Source organism: Narcine bancroftii, chromosome 11 (assembly GCF_036971445.1).
Source record: "Narcine bancroftii isolate sNarBan1 chromosome 11, sNarBan1.hap1, whole genome shotgun sequence".
Lineage (NCBI taxonomy): Eukaryota > Metazoa > Chordata > Chondrichthyes > Torpediniformes > Narcinidae > Narcine > Narcine bancroftii.
This window is the reverse complement of record NC_091479.1, coordinates 78136215-78156138: the sequence shown is the minus strand read 5'-3', so window position 1 is coordinate 78156138 and position 19924 is coordinate 78136215. Positions and strand designations below refer to the sequence as shown.

The following is a 19924-nucleotide window of genomic DNA, read 5'->3' as shown; positions in this document are numbered from 1 at the left end:
TGGTTGCAGGATTTTAGTTTAAAAACACCGTTGGCTCCTCTAACAGGTCATTTGGTGCCTGTACAAAGTTGTTGGCAATAGCTCCAACCCTTTGGAGCAGTGCTGTGTCCCTGTTCTCCTTTCCCTTGGGTCCATACCAGGGGCAGCTCTGCTATTGCAGCAGTTCTAGCAGCGCCGTCATTTTGTTTTTAACTTCACATCAATGTCATATTTACTTTCCATTTAAATATTTTGCCATTCTCTTATTTTAATGTGATTTTGGCATTAATTTGTACAAGTATTGCAGGGCAAATCCAGCACTTTTGCCTTTTCCTAGTCTTTGGATTCTAAAAGTTTTCAACAATATGTTGAGCCCAGACCTCCAATCTCCTTTGAAGTTGATTGAGATATCTTTCCAAGCAATCAGGGAGGCATGCAACAGGATCCTGTTCAGGAAGTGTGCTATTGGTACTCCAAATTATAGAATGAAATTATCACATTACGATGTCCCTACTTTAGATTAACACCTGATCTACTGTTTAATAGACAGCATTCTACCTGTCTTTCTGGTCAGACAGATGTTATCTTTATCTTTTCAGATGGCATCATTTAGATTTACAGCTATGGTCTCATGCACAGCCAAACCTAGGCCACCCATAAATTGGAGGAGTAACATCTAATATTCAATCTGGCACTCTCCAAGCAGATGGCATTAACATCAACTTTTCCAATTGCCATTAGACCACTCCCCTGTTTCCCTCTCTTCCCTATCCCTCTTCATCCAGCTCTCTGCCCCCTTCCCTCTCAATTCAGAGAGGTATCCCCTCCCCCTAACACCTCAGATTTTTCTTCTTATGCCCCCGCCCTTATCCACCTCTGACTATAGGCCCATGCTCCTCCTCTTCCCCCTCTCTCCACCCCCACCATTTGATTCAGGCCCCTGCCTGCATTTTGCTCATACCTTAATGAAGGGCTCAGGCCCGAAACATTGGTTATGTATCTCTCTTTGCTTCATAAAGAACACTGCCTGACTTCAGCATTTTTGTGTAAATTACACTAAGAGTGTTATTTAGAGAGCAATTTGCAAAATGATGGCTCTCTTGAACCCATGATTTTTTTCCAACTACAACATGCATTTTGACTGAACCATGGCAAATTGTTACATTGTATTTTCTAGATGGAAAACACTGTTGTCATGGTGTACTGGTGGTGGAGGAAGTAATGGTTTAGGGCAGAGAGGTTGGCATCAATCAAACAAATTGCTTTGTCGCCTGCACCTGCTGGCCTTGTTCTTGGTGATAGAACTTATACATTTGGAAGCTGTAATTGGAATAGCCCAGGGGATATAGTTAATCATACATTCCCTTATTTAAATAGGTTACTGGCTGATTTTAACACAATCTATAGTATGTTTGTTTGGAAAACTTAATCTGTCATGTTGTGGAGATTGAAGTGGACAGGTTAAAAAAAATGGACAGCTATTGGAGATATGTAAGCAACTTTGCTCTCTATGATGCTAATAATTTGGAGATTCAATACTGATATTCAGGCAAATCTTTGCTTGTTTTATTTGCATTGCCTGATTTCAAGAATTCTGGCTTGATTCAGGAGGATTCAGATCGCCAGTACATTTTTGGTGTAAGGTCTTTTTGAATTCATGGTAACTTTTTACAGAGCCCTTTCAATAAGTTTTGAATAACTGTAAAAAATATGTTTACATGCTGTTAATAAATAAGGCTTCATTAAACTTGAAATGTGGACGGTACTATTTGAAGCACATGAACTAAGATGCTGGCCAACAACCCTTCGTGGTTAATGCAGTCGATGAATTCTCCAGGCACAGAACCATCAGTCAGGGTTCAAAGGCATAATAAATCTTTTTCAATGTATGAAATGCAACAATTTATACTTTGTCTCGTCTTCACATTCCAAGGTGCTGCAAAATGCTGTAGACGATGAATCACCTCACCTTTTAAACAAATATGGTTTCAACATCTAAGAGTTTCAAGGGTTTTTATTTTCAAATTGACATCTGTAGTGTTTTAACACTGAGATGATTTTTTTCCCATTCTGCATTATATTTAAAATCCTTTCCATTTTTTCTTTATAATTGAAATGGTAAAAGAAGAACTAAAGCAGTATTGTGCTTGGTTTGCATCTGACTGAGCATAAGCTGGTCTAGTGTGGTCAAAATGAAAACATCTTTGTATTGTGTCGGGATTGCAGGATGCCACCTGGGAAGTCTCTTCATGGAGCAGGAGATTGAGCCACATGAGTCCCTTTTATAAAATGCTTTGAATTCTCCGTTTAGCTATCTATCCTCTGTCAACGCATTCGGCTCTCCTGTAAGAGTGGGTGGAATCAAAAATAGATGCAATCAAGCACAACAAACCATACGGCCTTCTATTCTTCAAACCCAACTATTCTGTATATTTTAGAATCAATTAGAATTGATTAACTATTTAGCGCTGGGGTATAAGAATTAATGTGATCTTCAGTTTTGCTGTAATAATTAATCGCAAGTTGAAAATTTATACTTTGAGATTTTTTTTAATCAGGTGTATTTTAAACCCTGATTTTGCACGGGTTAATCTGTGGCAGTAGTTTGGTCGATGTATTTAATTATACATTCCCTGATTTGAATAGGCTTTAACTTTAACACCATCGTAGTATGTTTGGCTGGGAAACAAACAACCACAACATGGGGATGGGAGTGCACAGATTAAAGGAATCAACTTGGCAGAAAAAACTGAAAGAACATGGACAGCTATTGCAAGTAACTTTGCTCTCAATCTTGTTAATGATTTTGAGATTCTGGTTTTCAATACTGAATCTTTGCTTGCTTTATTTACCTGATTTCAAGAATTCTGACATTATTGAGGACTCACATCACTAGTTGAGTGAGGATCTTTGGCTCCAGTAAGAGTGATCTTCAGCAATCTATCAACAAACACCAGAGTCTTATCCTGTCTTATTGGAAAACTTAATAGTGCGTATAAAATAATGATTGGAACCTTCTCAACACGTCAGAATCAAGGAATGATTACAGCACAGAAGAAGGCTGTTTGGTCCATTCAGTCTGTGTATTAATAATCCATTTCGTCCCTCTTCACCTTTTCTCTGTGACCTTTCAAATTTTTTTGTTTTCAGACACACATCTGACTCCCTTTTAAATGCTACAAATGAATTTGTGTCCTTCCCTTCCCCTGGTATCTGGAATTCAAGCAATCAGCAGCCCCAAGTAACTGGCAAAAAAAAGAAAATAAATTTTAAAAGTAAGAATAAAATAATAGGTACAAAATAAGTAAACCTGTAAAAATAAATATTCTCAAAGTTGCTTACATATCTCCAATAGCCTTGGTCGTGCTTTGCTCGTAGCAGATGTTTGAATAAAGTTGTGTGAAACAGAAATCCCATCACCCAGGAGGAAGAGCTGGTGTATGCTGCTCGCTGTTGGGGTGACTCTCTTAAAGTGTCTCCTTAAGCCTGCTTAGTAAGAGTCACCCCATTTAGAGGCATTATCTGTACACTTGGGGGAGGAGGGTGTGATCCACACAATAATCTCGTCGACATGATGAAATGATTAAACGGCTTTAATTACCAAAAACCTGAGCATTAGTGATACACTTCTTTCGCCAGGTTCCAGGTACAGGAGCAAGAGGGGGCAAGTCCGAGCACGCCAGCCTTTATTGGGAAATCCAGGGAGGAGCCATGGGGGGGTTAGGGAAGGTCAGGTAGGTTCAGACTGGCCAGTCCAGACATCTATGCAAATACCTTTCACCACAGAGGGTTAATTATCTATAATGTAATTGTTCATCTTTTGGCCAGCTCCGTGGAGTGGGAGGAACCTGCAGATGCAGCGACAGTTAAATGTCTTCAAAGAATGTGACTGAAAATAAAGAATAATGCTTTAAAATTTATATAGTCAAAGTGATGGTTGTTCAGGTTAAGAAGAGTGTAGTATTTTTGTCTTTTAAACTGTTTATTCATAATGCAGGTGCATTAGTTAGGCCTTGTAAAAATAAGTCTCAAGCAACCGGAAAAATACATTAATCCATAGATGCTGCAGGGGTTTTACTGTATTTCAACCCCAACACTCATGGTATAAATAAGAGTTTAACCATGTAACTTTTGGTTCTTTTGTCAATCACCTTCATTCTATGTCCTCAGTTCTTGGCCTTTTCTACCAAAGGAAACAGTTCCTCTTTCTATTCTTATATGCTTCAAGATGTTATTGCCTCAATCAGATCCATTGCACCCTCTGTTTCTGGTAGGAGAAGCACAGCTTTACTTGTCCCGATTACCAAAGTTCTGCACAGCTGGAATCAATTCAGTAAGTATCATCTGTGCCCATTGTAAAGTCTTTGCTTCTCAGAGTGGACTGGACACAATTCTCCACCTTTCACCAAATTTGTGCAGACCAGATGCAAACTGCATCCATGCAAAATACTGAGCTTCCTGTTCCCTGACACCTTAAGTCTCAGTCTCACTGCTGTTCTGACCTACTTGCCTTTGACCTCCTGTGCTGTATAATTAGGCCCAATGTAAATTTGAGGAAGCACCTCATCTGTTGGGGCACAGCCTTCAAAACTGTAATATCAAATTCTGCAATTTCCAGTAACTTGGCTTTCTCTGCCTGTATGAGAATTGGATATTTTTGCTGTGTTATCCATCTATGATATTAAAGTGAGAGTCACAGAAGCAGGCCCTTCAGCCATCAAATTCATGTTAGTCTCCAACCTCCCATTTACACCAATCATATATTAATCCCAATATTTTTATGCTCTCTTCATTTTCACCAATTATACTCACATTTTAAATCGCTCTCTGCACATTTATAGTGTCCAATTAACCTATCAACCCACATATCTTCAGAATAGAAATTAGAGGATACATTCACAGTCATAGAGAGAATGTAAAAGTCCACACAGTCAGAACTGAACCAAAGTCTCTGGCACTGAGAGGCAGTGGCTCTACTAGCTACCCCACTTTGAATGGTTTATTTCTTCTTTCCCTAACCTGCTTTTTGTTACCCTCTAACTGCCTCATTAACAACTATTCACCTCAACAACTTCAGACAGACTCTATCAGAGACCTTCCCTTTGTCCTAACCTTCCCTTCCATCATGTTCTTTGCAACTTGGAACTATCATTTTTCTCTCTTTCCCCATTCAGTTGAAGGGTTTTTGATTTTAACATGAACTCTCTTTCTTTCCATATTTGCTCTGCCTGAATGTTTCTAGCATTTTCTGTTCTTGCCGTCAACACTCATTTTGAGATATCATCTCATTCAAAGAGACCTATATTTAAAATTAATAATGATGTTACAAATATCTACTTGCAGCAAATTTATCCGTGGACCTGTTCCACAGTCCAGTGCGGGAAAAGGGTGGTGCTGTTGTCTGTCTGATGCCTCAATATTTCAAAAAGAAAATTGCTGGGTGCTACCACCTTGTTTGGTGCAGCTTGGCTCCAGTTTTACCTACGTTTCTGCAGATGTGTTTCATTAACTGCTAGGTGTTTTCGGACACTCCAAAAAGGGTTATAAGGTTCTATGTAAGTGTGGGCATTATGTTGAAAGGTTTAATTGATGTTTTTCACAAGGATCTCACTTTGAAAGCAGGGTTGAAGAGGGCCAGAGAAATATTTGCAATATCATGTATTTTCCAAACCAAAGACAGCACATCAATGTAAGAAAATAAATTTGATGCAACTGCATGTAAAAGATGATATCCATCTCTTAAAAGTTTGTTAGAGTGATTGGATGAATAGGTTTCACTTACACCCGACTACCATGGGTTCCAATGAGCAGCTGATCAAAGTCTATCTTGAAAATCACACCCAACTTGTCCTCATTTTTAAAAAAAAGAGATATTCTATTCCTTTATTTCCCCTGGCAACTAATGTCATAAAATGATGATTAGGTATCTTGTATAGATGTCTGGCAACATTAAAATCCTCAGACTACAGCCAATCAGGTCCTCAATTGGAGCAAAATAATGCAGATTCTGTAAATCTGAAAGAAAAACAGAAAATGGTGGAAGTACTCAGCAGGTCAGGCAGCATCAGTGGGGGAGAAGGAAGGTCATCGTTTCAGGTTGAGGGCTCTACAACAGAATTTTAAAAGTGATAAAAGTTGTAAGTTGGAGAAATGGAGAGAGCAGTTGGAATGTCTGTAACGGGTTACAAATTAAATCTGTCAAGGTAACAATTACTTTTAAAAATTGGCAGTTAGAGCCAAAACAAATGGGAAACAAATTGTAACAGCGAGAGTGAATGCAAAGTGTGGTTTCCTGACATTCACTTTGTGTCCTGAGGGCTGTGTCGTGCCCAGGTGTGGCTCCTCAAGCTGATGTGGGCATTGCTGGAGCAATTAAGAGGGTGGAGACAAAGATCTCAGAGTAGGAGTGAGATGGAAATCTAAAATGGTGACCAACCAGAAGCTCAATGTCAATCCTGAATGATTGCTTCGACAAGCCCGAAATGTTGGTTATATTATCTTTATCTTTGCTAGCATTGTGTTTTTACTTCAATCTCGGTGTACGGAGATTTTCATGTTTTACAACTGAACAGAGCTGTTTTGTCGTAGAGGAGTCCACGTCACCTAGGAATTCAAATTATAAATGTTTTACATTGTTTACTCTGATCACCATTAATTAGTCAGAATAAGACAAAATGTCTTAGAAGTTCCTGGATTAAGAAAGCTGCACTAATGCCTGCAATAGGGTTAACTTTCTGAACAATGTTAGGTTCAATCTGTTGACAAAACCTAAAACAGCACCAGGCAATCAAACCTCAAATGTCACATGATGTTTGAGAAGATCTCTGCCGATCATACACATTTAAAAACCATTAACAATTACAAGTGCAATTCTTTTCAAAATTGCACTTTGAAAAGAATTCTTTTCCATTTAAACATAAAAGCACTTAACACAAGTAAACAAAATCATTTAAGGTAATGTAAATTACATGGAACTTATCTCTCTTCTTCACAATTGTTTCTCTCCATTGATGCAGAAACTCTGGGAAGTTTTCACTGTCCCGTTAGCTATCATAAGATCTCATTCACATTCAGTTACAATAGCAGAAGTGAGGACCTCGTTCAAGATTTCCACGTTTATGCACATTACCTTGGGAGACCAGGTCTCAGATGTGTTATTTCACCATTAGTTAGATTGGAGCAACTTTTTTTTCTCTCTATAGTTGCTTTTGTTCATCAATGTAAATATATTAACATCAGAGAAGGTGATAGAAATGTACTCTCGGATTAGAAGCAGCTGTAAATTCAAAATCCCTATCTTAGCCACGGTTGACATGTTTCAGTTCCAATCTCAGTGATGCCAGCTCTAATGGACCACCTCAATGATTGCCACATCGATCATTAACCTGCCTTGTCTATTTCACATACTGTAGTTCCCTGCATAATTTCTGAGCAGTCAGGACAAATAATAATTTGCTGTAAATGGGGTAGAAGCCATTTCTAAGTTTTCTGACCTAAATTTCCTTGAGATTTTTATGTCTTTCACATACCCATCCAACAGGATGCAGATGACTTTATTGATAATGAAATCCTTAGATGATGTAATGGCAAGTCTACTGTTTTTACACTTTGACAGCACTCAAGAAAACTTGGAAAGAATAGAAAAGCACAGTTTAGATTAGAATAGGCTAAGACTATTTAGAGTCATGGAGTGGAGATGAAAGTCTGCAGAGACTGTGATTGTAGTAAAAGCACAGAAGTGCTGGAAGAACTCAGCCGGTCTTGCAGCACCTATAGGAAGTAAAGATGTAAAACGGATGTTTCGGGCCTGAGCCCTTCTTCAAGGTTTGAGTAAAAATCAGGCAAGCATCTGAATTAAATTTTATAAATATGAATCAAAATTTAGAGTCAAGGACCTCAGAAGTGAATGAAGTGCAAGAATAGGATTCATGGAGTCATAGAGAGATACAACACAGAACCAGGCCTTCAGCTGAACTAGACCACCATCCTTTTACTTTAATCCTACATTAATCCCATGTTTTTACTTTCCCACCTTCTCGACTGTTACGACACCCACACCCTTCAGTTTCTAATACTTAATTACTTGGGCCAAATTTGAATTAATCTGCCACCTGCATGTCTTCTGGATGTTGGAATGAACAAGAATCCATGCAGAAAACATGGAAAATGTGCAAAATGCACACAGAGAGTACCCAAGGTCAGGCTTGAACCCAAGACTCTTGCGCTGATTCTCGTAACAGTGCCATTCAAAAAATTACTCAAACCAAAGAGATTCGAAAATTCAATGTTTTTTTTTCTCTGTTGTTGGTAAGGTCTTTTCACAACATTTTAACATTCTGCCAGAGATGTCTGGCATTCTTCCAATCCCACATAATAACTGAATGCTTCTTGTAAGAGTAAAATATTCACAAATGTGACAAAATATATTTTTGAAAACTAATAGAAAAATATTAGAATCACTCATAAATTGATAACTTACATGCTGCTATATGTCTTCTGTTTCAGAATGTTTGTGGTACAGCAAATTGAAAACAGTAACTTACTTCTTTTGGTGACTGAGGCATACTGCGACTGCAGCATCATCCCACCCATCCTGCTGGAACCGAAAGAAGTGAAATATATCCTTCATATAGCATGTGTGCTACATTCTGCTGTAACTCTAAATAAAATGTGCAGTGGCGAAAGATTGTGAGGCTAATTCAGTTTGAGAGAGAGAGAGGTTAAAATTGGCTGTGATGGTATTACAGTTGAGCAAAGGTGTCTACAGAGCAGGAGCAAGAAGCAGACCAAAATTGATCGGTTATGAGCAGAAGGCAGGAGAATGAAAAGAATATACATCAGCCATGATTTGAATGGCAGAGCAGTCAGATGGGTGAAATGGCCTGGTTTTGCTCCCAATTCTTTTGGTCTTCATTTCTTCTGGTATAGGATTATGGTGATAGTTGCAGGATGGGAGAAAGGAGTGGAAGTTGGAAATGAGGTCTACTGGTCGGAGCTTGGGTTATGTGCAAATCTTTTGTTCTATTGTCTATGTGTGGAAAAATCATAATGATTTTAACTTTGTTTTCCAAGTTTAAAGTGGAAATATTTCAGAATTGTCATCTTCGTACTTCTCCTTTCGACTAAAATACAATTCCATTGGAGCCAACTGACACACACTTCCTTGTCATTGCGGAGTCTCTTAGTAAGCTCATTGCCTGTGCTCTCTTCAAGACCAACTATGAATGTAAATGTGGGATCTCACTGGGTTTACTGATCCTTGTGTAATCCAATGAGGTTGGCAATGATGGCTGCACATCAGGCAGTATAAACTCGAAGCCCTGCCAGAAATGACTGGCAGCTGGGGAGGAGCTGTGCCACCTGTCAAATCTGTCAAGGAATATGGAATGCTTTTTAAATGACCCTGATGCTAAGAAATATTTTAAAACTATTAAAATTGATAAAATAAATTATTTTTAAAATATTTAAATTCAACATTGACAAAAATTAAACTCTTTAAAGTATTTTTTCCAAAATCACTTGCCTTTCCTTTCCCACAATCCAAGCAACCCAATTAAATTGAATGGGATATGCAAAATTACATAGAACATAAAACACTGTATCACAGTACAGGCTCTTCAGCACTCGATATTGTGCCAACCCATATATTTCTTAAAGAAGTACTAAACCCTCCCTATCCTGTCGCCCTCTATTTTTCTACCATCTATGTACTTATCTAAGAGTTTTTTTAAATGCTCCTAATGTGTCAGCCTCCACCACCATACCTGGCAAGGCATTCTCGGCACCTACAACTACACCTTCTTGGCACCTAAAACTCTCTGCTTAAAAAAAAACTTACCCCTGATGTTTCATCTTGTATTCGTATGTGTGAGTTCTTAGACAACACATGGATAAGCAGCACATGAGGCATGCCATGAGGCTGCAAGCCTCCATTATAGATCTAACATGCTGCAGTCTCCTGCTCTGTGTCAGCTCCTGCTGGCAGCCAAGTATAATCAAACAGGAGCTATAAGGTATTGTTAGTTGCATTGCAACCATGATCACTATCATTACACCCCTAAACTTCCCTCCCTTCACTTTGTACATATGTCCTCTAGTGCTTGCTATTCCTGCCCTGGGAAACAGGCACTGCCTGACCACCCTATCTATGCCCCTCATAATCTTGTAAGCCTCTATTAAGACTCCTCTCATCCTTCTACACTCCAAAGAGAAATGTTTCAGCTCTGCTAACCTTGCCTCATCAGATTTATTTTTCAATTTATTTGCCCCTTCAAAAAGCCAAGCTATCTTTGAGTAGACTGTACTTCTCCAAATGCTCATAGAGCCTAGCCTTAAGAATCCTCTCCAATAGTTTGTACACCATTGACACAAGACTCACTGGTCTATAATCACAAGTATTCCCCCTATTCCTCCAGCCAAGTCTCTGTAACAGCCACAACATAATAGTTCCACATACTGATCCATGCTTTAAGTTCATCCCCTTTATTCCTTATACTCCAACATTGAAGTGGGCACATTTCAACCCATCTAACTGGCTACATTTATGTTTTTCCCCCACTTGTCCTTTCTCACAAACTCAGAACACATAGCATCACCTCCTACCCTATTTTCTGTACTCACATTCTGGTTCCCGTACCCCTGCCAAACTAGTTTAAACCCTCCCCAACAGCTGTAGCAAACCTGCCCATCGAGATATTGGTCCTTTTCCAGTTTAGGAGCAGGCCCGTCCTTTTTGTACAGGTCAGACCATCCCCAGAATGATCCACAAACCTTAACCCCTGCCCCCTGCACCAACTCTTCAGCCATGCATTCATCTGCCACAACTTCCTATTCCTACCCTGTCTGGCATGTGGGCACAGGCAGCAGTCCCGAGATTATCACTCTTGAGGTCCTGCTTTGTAACATTTTACCTAACTCCCTGTATAATCCCTCCAGGATATCAACACTACTCCTATCTATGTCATTGGTCCTCACATGGACTATGACATCTGGCTGCTCACCCTCTCCCTTCAGGATGACATAAACGTGAGCTGAGACATCCCTGACCCTGGCACCTGGGAGTCAACATACCATTCTGGAGCCTCAATCTCACTCACTTGCCTCAGCAATGCATCCCCAATCACCATAGTCCTCCTCTTTCTCTCCCCTTCCCTTCTGAGCCAATGAGCCAGCCTCTGTGCCAGAGTCATGACCACCATGGCTTGCCCCTAGTAGATCATTCCCACCCCCCCCCCCCTCCCAGCAGTATCTAAAACAGCCATATGGGTGGTCTGCACTGTCTGCTTATTCCCCCTTCCCTCTCCTAACTGTCACCTGCCTCCTGACATTTGGGGGGGGTGGGTGGTGACTGTCTCCCTAAAGCTCCTCTCCATCACTGCCTCCACCTCCAGAGTTCATTCAGCTCCAGCTCCAGTTCCCTAACTCATTATTCTAGGAGCTTTAGTTGGATGCACCTTTTACAGGTGTAGTCATCAGGATCAATTGTACTGTCCCAGATTTCCCACATGCTGCAATCAGGGCATTCCACTGCCCCAGCTGCTGTCTCCATTAAACTCTTCCAAATTTAAATGCAAATATCTTATCTGGCCTTACCTTGCTAGAAACAAGCTCATCCTCAGCTCGCTAAAGCTTCATGAGCCAAAGCCTCTAAGTCCCACTCACACACTGGCCACTCCATTTGAGCTACCCCTCTTTTTATTGTCAATGCCCCTTTTACTTCTCCCACCAATGACTGTTCTATTTAATCCTTAACTTGTCCCTTTTTAAATGCACTCACCTCAAGCTGGTTCCTAACACTCACAGCTCTCCCGAGTCCCTCGCACTTCCTCTTCCAGCAACGGTCCCGAGATACCTATGCCCCAAGTCCCCGCTCCACTCCCTCCTTTTTAAATGCACTCACACAAGGTTGGATCTGTAACAGCATGGAGAAGGGATTCCCAGTATAATTCTGGGTCATCCCAGTAGGATGGGGCTCTGTTCCTGACCTATGTCTTGGCACAATCAGTCACTCAGGAAATCCCCGAGGTCAAAGCCTGTGATGGACCTGGCTGTATTTCCTGCCTTCTGTGTTCCTGGGCAGTCTGATTCCCCACTAGGCTATGATGCAACCACTCAGTATTCTTTCCATATTGCTTCTATAGATGTTTCTTAATGTGTTCAAAATCTCCTCAGACTTTTTGGAAAGTAGAAGTGTCAGTGTGCTTTCTTCATGGTTGCCTCAAAGTGCTGGCTCCAGGAGAGGCCTTCCAAACCAGGAATTTGAAGGTTCTAAGCCTCACCATCTCCTTCCCTTCATTGCAGACAAGTATGTGGTTCCTCTGCCTCTCCTTCCTAAAACCATCTACTTGGAGTCTTGGTGATGTTGAGAGCAAGACTGTTGTTCTGCCAGTACTCCACCAGCTTCTCAGTCTCCTTTCTGTATTCTGACTCCTCATTTCCAGTTCTTTGGCCAACAGCAGTGGTGTCATCAGCAGATTTGTGGATTGAGTTTGAGCCAAATTTGGCTACGCAGTCATGAGTACACAAGGAGTAGGATAGAGGACTAAGCCCACAGCCTTGGTGTGCCCCTATGTTGATAGCCAGCATGGAGGAGGTGATGTTATTGAGTTCCATTGATTTGGGGTCTGATGATGAGGGAATCAAGGATCTAGTTGTAGAGGGATGGACTGAGTCCTACATCCTTTCACATGGTCATAATTTGCTGGATGGTGGTGTTGAACTTAAGCTGTAGTCAAAGAACTGAAGTGTTCCTATGGTCTAGGTAATCTAATGCAGAATGGAAGGTCATCGAGATGGCATCTGCCATTGGCCAGTTGTGACAATAGGCAAATTGAAATAGATCCAGGTTTTTCATAAGATGAGAGTTGATTTGCTCCATGACCAACCTCTCAAAGTATTTCATCGCAATAGACATCAGTGCCACAGGCTGATAGTCATTGAGGAACATCATTTTGCTTTTCTTGGGCAATGGATGTCCTTTTAGGGCAAAAGGGGACCTCTGATCATCATAAAAGTTGAAAATACCTACAAAAACACCAGCTAATTGGTTCGCACAGGTTTTAAGGACATGGCCAAGTGCATCATCTGGGCCAAAAACTTTTCATGGATTCACTCTCCTGTTCACATCAGTCTCAGAAACTGGAGACCCAGTGTCCCTGGGGTCTGTGAAGACTCGTGAGGATTTTTCACTGTTTTCCCTATTGCAATGAGCACAGAAGGTATTGAGCTCATTCAGAAGAGAGACATCACAGCCTTGTTTTGCCTTATAGGATGTAATGGGATGCAAGCCCTGCCACAGCTGTTGAGTGTCTGAAACTCCATCTTGGTCTAGAAATATCTCTATGCACTGATGATAGTCTTCCGGAGTCTTTCTGTATATCTCTGAATCTTCTAACTGAAATGCCACAGATCAACAGTTTCCAGATCTCATGGTTCATCCGTGACTTCTCATTAAGATACATCCGATTAATCTTAGTAGGAACACACTCATCCGCAAATTTTCTGATAAAGTTGGTGACCATTGCAGATCTGCCACCTAGTCTTTGCATGTTCCCCAGTCCACCTACTCCAGCAGTCATGAAGCCACTCTTCTGCCTCCCAGACCATCTCCGTATACTCTTCACTCCTGGATCTATACCCTTCAATCTCTGTCTGTCTGCAGGAAGGACAAGGACAGCCAAGTGGTCCAACCTTCCTAAGTGTGGCTGTGGAATGGAGTAATAGGTATCCTTAATCTTGACAGACTAACAGGAGGTCTCACAGCTGTTAAATGTTTTAACTCAATAATTACTTTACTTCCTTAACTCCAAAATAAATAATGCTTCTGTTAAATGCCAGCGTATGCGATCTCAAAAGTTAAGGCGTCGACCTGATGCATGTCATGCTTTCCATCCTGAGGTAAGGTGCAATTCAGCACTAACTGTTCTACAACAAGTGGAGTCACACATAAGGTGTACAATGAGGTAAATTAGATTATTACAACCTGTTCATTGTACCTGTGGTCCAGGTTCTATTGCAGTAGCTTAATCCCTTCATTCAAAATGGTCCATACTGAACAATTTTCTGAATGTTGTACATAATTTTTATTTTGATGATTTTTATTTTTTTAATCATTTAATTAATTAATTTTTAAATTTTGATTATTTATTTAATCTTACAGCCCAGTAACAGGCCATTTAGGCCCACGAGTCTGGGCCACCCAATTTACCCCCCAATTAACCTACACCCCTGGTAGGTTTCTTGTTTGAACAGTGGGAGGAAACCAGAACCCCCCCCCCCCGGAGAAAACCCAAGCAGACACGGGGAGAACATACAAACTCCTCACAGACAGCATGGAATTCAAGCCCACATCCGGTCCCAATCACTGGCACTGTAAAGGCATTGCACTAACTGCTAAGCCAACCATGCTGCCCTAACTCTGGGCAAACAACGTGATGCACCAAATTGCTGCACTGTGCAATGGTGGGACATCATTTGCTGGCTGTCTTAAACGCACTAGCACATTATCTTTGAATTTTTTGAAGATATTAGGCATGGCCAGGTGAAAGGTTGTGTCTCTGTCAGAAAACAAGCAATTTATGATACAATTTCCAGAGTTACCAAACAAATAGTGGCTTTGGCTAGTCCTTAATTATGTCTGTTGAGCAAATCCAATACTGTACCCCAAGTGAGTATGTTGTATCGAGAAGAAGACTGAAGATAATATGATTTCTTCCATGATCCTGACCAGTAAAATAATTGGGAGTAGCTACTTCCATGATAATTCCCTTCCTGTCAGTTTTCTTTTTCTACTTGTGCAGTTTGGCTCTATTTTGGCTCTGCGTGAGCCCCCACAACTGAATATGCTGTCATTGCTTACCGTTTTGGCTGAAACATAGAGAGCAGTTATTTAGATACAGTACCAGTGAGCTGCTACTAGCTTATTGTGAGCTACTTTTTTTTGCAACAGTGCATGGAAGATTATTGGAAGGAAAAGAGAAAAGAATGTAAATGACTGTGTTAATGACTGGTCATATTGTCTCAACAGGAAAACGCAGAGGAGTGTGGAGGTGTTTTGGGTATCTCTCTGTCTGGAGCACTACTAGCATTTAATCTGGGCATGGCTGCTGCTTTACGATGACGAAACAGAAGTGATCACCGTCAGACACAACATTGACGCTGTTTTAGAAACCTTTGAGAAGGTTTCAGTCAAGTATCATTAATGAAGAATACTTCCATTGAACTGTTAACAAGTTTATGCTGTTGGATTGCAACACGGTACATTAAATGCAAATATTTTATCTTTAATACTGTTTCTTCTTCAGCAGTTAGCATATTGTAACTGAAGAAACAAGTTAAATGTTACTCCCGACAAGAAGAAGGAAAGGTTTTTCCGAGATGTGGTTCAAAAATGTGCAAACAAAAATGCAAAATTTCATTCTTAATTATTGGCTAATTGTATGCAATACATTGAGTGGCTCTTTCTCTTGAACTTGTGATATGTGATAATGTAGTAAAGTTACCATTAATTATTTCTAATCATGTGGACTGAACCTGGAAAACTTCCCTTCATTCCCCCTTCAGATCTGGGAAGGATTTGTATGAATACATTCACTTTCTTTAACCTTAACCCTTTCCACATAAAATATTCTTTATTTGATATTAGTTAGTGACTTTTGTTTATGTGCACCAATTTTATCAATGGAAAATATTGAGCAACATTGAGAGCAAGAGAGAGCTGAGAAACAAATTTATGTTTATTAATCTCCTGTTTTATAGATGTGTAAACTTCACTTGGCCTTCATTTTAACACACATTGATTCAGGGACAGTTTTTCTAACTCAAAGGAAATGAACCATGGCAGGGACTTATTTTTAACCACTGAAGCTACCCTTCACTACAACACACACACACACACACACACACACAAACCTCTTCTCTCGGCCCCCTTCTCTAATACCTCCCCATCCTTCTACCCCCCCCCCCCCACACACACACACAGACACACACACACACACACACAGACACACACACAGACACACACACACACACACACACACACACACACACACACACACACACACACACACACACACACACATATGCATATTAAGCATTAAATGTTTTGTGTCTACAAGAGCCACAACTAAATACTTTAGAGAATGATGATATTTTAGAACTGTGTTAGAAAATGGAGTTGAGGCAAAAGATATTCAATGATTTAAGAGAATAGCAGAAAATGCTTAAAAGGCCAAATTACTTTATCTTATTCTAATATCTGAGGCTCTTTTGTTCTGGAAAAGAAACAAAACCTGGTAGTATCCATTGATATGTGAAACTTACATCTGCCTAGAAGTTGAATGTCATTGTTTTTTTTTTGATGTGCTAAAACAACATTGCTTGTGGAGCCAAATCAGGTTCTCCAATGTTCTGCAAGTTCTGCAAACTTTTTGTCTCTGCTGAAGAAGATGCATTAAATTTTCACGTACATCCTCCTCTCAGGCAATACCTTCCTCTCCAGTTCTCTGTGTTCAGAGTAGCTGAAGAGTCCATTGTGGGTCCTGACACAGGTGGGCAAGAGTTATTTGACAGACAGGATGGTTCATTTAGATTTTAGAAGGTTGTGGACTCCTTCCATTGTTTACACTGGACTGATGTCTCAATGCCTTCCTGAATGCCACTGATTCATTTTGAGAGGTCATAGTCCAGGGATATGCACAATTAATGGGGATATTACACTTCTTCAAGGTAGCTTTAAGACCACTAATACCTCTCAACTATAAAAGTCCACAAGCTGACCACTTCTTATTTCTTGGAAGCCACCTACCGGTGAAGGTACACATTAATGGTAAAATTCTCCACAGCATTCATGTACCAGAACACCATTTAGTGAGATGGCCTGAGTTGATCCTGAAGGGAACATCCCCAATTTGTTGAAGCGACCACCACTTAGTGGTGCAGCAATCAAAGCAGGATTTAGCCCTTAAACACATGATCTCCTTGATGGCCAGACATCAGCAACACGCATTCTGACCACAATGGGGTAGAGAGAGACTGAAGAGGATATAGAGAACCCACAAACCTTCTTTAAGAAAGACGATGTTGTGCTAGTAATGTGAGGAACCAGAAGCCAAACACAAGAGGCCATTCAGGAAAATATATCACATTATCAATCAATGTCTGAAGACTATCTTTCCATCACAGCACCATATTGCTGTTTACACGCACATACAAACACATGATACTTCTTACATTGTCCATCCTTACTTCTTAATCACATCTCTCCCAGCCAACCACACGCAGATAAAACTTAAGGAATTATAATAAACAAGTCTCTCCATTGCCTCATGTTCTCTCCCACTAAGACCACCAATAATTTGAAGGAGCAAGACAGTCCTGCCATTGCAGTAGCTCCGGAAATGCTGCGTTTTTTTTAGTTTATCGAATAATGAGTGGCAGGGATAAGGTGAATGATGTCTGTCTTTTTCTCAAGGTAGTCTAAAATTAAAGGGCATATGTTTAAAATTTAAAAGGAACCTGAGGGGCACTTTCTTCACACAGAGGGTGTGGAACATGCTAGCAGAGGAGGGAGCAGAGGTGGGGAAAATTGCAACATTTAAAAGATATTTCGGCAGATGCGTCTATGGGAAAGGTTAAAAGGGATATTGGCCAAATGTGCTTGGCCAGTATGGACAGGTTGTGCTGAAGGGCCTGTACTGTGCTGTAGAACTCTATGGCAATAACACTTAACCTTGACTTCTCTGAATTCTGTCAGCCTACACTCCATTCACCCTCCTTTCCCTTTCCCTTTGTCTTCTTTCCTCCAGCTCTCCACCCCTTCCCTCTCCATTCATAGGGCCATCCCTCCTCCCCTTGTTTGTTGGTGTGCCCTCCCTCCCTTATCCACATTACCTCCTGGCTTTGAGATGCTGCTCTTCCTCCACCATTTTGTTCAGGCACCTGCCTACATTTATTCATACCCTGATGAAGGGCTCAGACTCAAATGTCGGTTGTGTACCTTTACCTTTGCTATATAAAGTACTTTGTTTGACCTGTGAGTTTCTCCAGCCTTGTGTTTTTACTTCAACCACAATGTCTGCATTGTTTTACTTCTATAATAAATAGATTGTTTGCTTCATATCCTCCACTGAGGCAGAAACTGCAAGAAATAGGAAGAAAAGGGATGACCGGTTTGAAGTGTATCCTTACCAATGCATTGCCCCATTAAACTGGAGGAAAGAATTCTACTCCATCTGGACACCCCGGGGAATGGTAACTTCTTCATAAAGTACTTGCTGCTCGCCTGAGTGCTGCCTGGCATTTTGGGAGGTATATCTGCACTCTCCAGTGGGATTGAATGTTGGCTTGTGAAATGTTTGGATGTAGATTTAATGAATTCTCAGATGTTCTGTTGAGTGCAAATGACAATACCTTCTGGACGTGGGAGCTTCAGTTTAAGTTGGGAAAGCTTCATTCATGTTTTGTAGGATAATTCGCATTATTAAGCACATGTCTAATGCTGGGTCTTTTACAGTTTTGTCTCAGCAATTTTGTCTGGTACCCAACTATTTTAATATGTAATAAGCTCTGAATTACCTTTCTTGGTGGCAAAGCAGCAGGTATGGATGGAATCCCCCCAGAAGTTTGGAAGGCTGGCGGCAAAACTCTGCATGCCAAACTGCATGAGTTTTTCAAGCTTTGTTGGGACCAAGGTAAACTGCCTCAGGATCTTCGTGATGCCACCATCATCACCCTGTACAAAAACAAAGGCGAGAAATCAGACTGCTCAAACTACAGGGGAATCACGTTGCTCTCCATTGCAGGCAAAATCTTCGCTAGGATTCTACTAAATAGAATAATACCTAGTGTCGCCGAGAATATTCTCCCAGAATCACAGTGCGGCTTTCGCGCAAACAGAGGAACCACTGACATGGTCTTTGCCCTCAGACAGCTCCAAGAAAAGTGCAGAGAACAAAACAAAGGACTCTACATCACCTTTGTTGACCTCACCAAAGCCTTCGACACCGTGAGCAGGAAAGGGCTTTGGCAAATACTAGAGCGCATCGGATGTCCCCCAAAGTTCCTCAACATGACTATCCAACTGCACGAAAACCAACAAGGTCGGGTCAGATACAGAAATGAGCTCTCTGAACCCTTCTCCATTAACAATGGTGTGAAGCAAGGCTGTGTTCTCGCACCAACCCTCTTTTCAATCTTCTTCAGCATGATGCTGAACCAAGCCATGAAAGACCCCAACAATGAAGACGCTGTTTACATCCGGTACCGCACGGATGGCAGTCTCTTCAATCTGAGGCGCCTGCAAGCTCACACCAAGACACAAGAGAAACTTGTCCGTGAACTACTCTTTGCAGATGATGCCGCTTTAGTTGCCCATTCAGAGCCAGCTCTTCAGCGCTTGACGTCCTGCTTTGCGGAAACTGCCAAAATGTTTGGCCTGGAAGTCAGCCTGAAGAAAACTGAGGTCCTCCATCAGCCAGCTCCCCACCATGACTACCAGCCCCCCCACATCTCCATCGGGCACACAAAACTCAAAACGGTCAACCAGTTTACCTATCTCGGCTGCACCATTTCATCAGATGCAAGGATCGACAATGAGATAGACAACAGACTCGCCAAGGCAAATAGCGCCTTTGGAAGACTACACAAAAGAGTCTGGAAAAACAACCAACTGAAAAACCTCACAAAGATAAGCGTATACAGAGCTGTTGTCATACCCACACTCCTGTTCGGCTCCGAATCATGGGTCCTCTACCGGCACCACCTACGGCTCCTAGAACGCTTCCACCAGCGTTGTCTCCGCTCCATCCTCAACATCCATTGGAGCGCTTACACCCCTAACGTCGAAGTACTCGAGATGGCAGAGGTCGACAGCATCGAGTTCACGCTGCTGAAGATCCAGCTGCGCTGGATGGGTCACGTCTCCAGAATGGAGGACCATCGCCTTCCC

The 19924-nt window shown here is 41.2% G+C and overlaps 1 protein-coding gene across 1 annotated transcript in view; it reads left to right on the top strand.

Moving 5' to 3' along the window:
* Positions 1–13850, top strand: part of LOC138745230 (voltage-dependent calcium channel subunit alpha-2/delta-4-like) — a 270894-nt gene extending 257044 nt beyond the window's left edge. The window contains exon 39 of the mRNA XM_069902292.1: positions 8485–13850. Coding sequence (XP_069758393.1) covers positions 8485–8671 — 187 coding nt within the window. The 3' untranslated portion in view covers positions 8672–13850. The remainder of the gene's footprint in view (positions 1–8484) is intronic.
* Positions 13851–19924: the final 6074 nt, after the last annotated feature.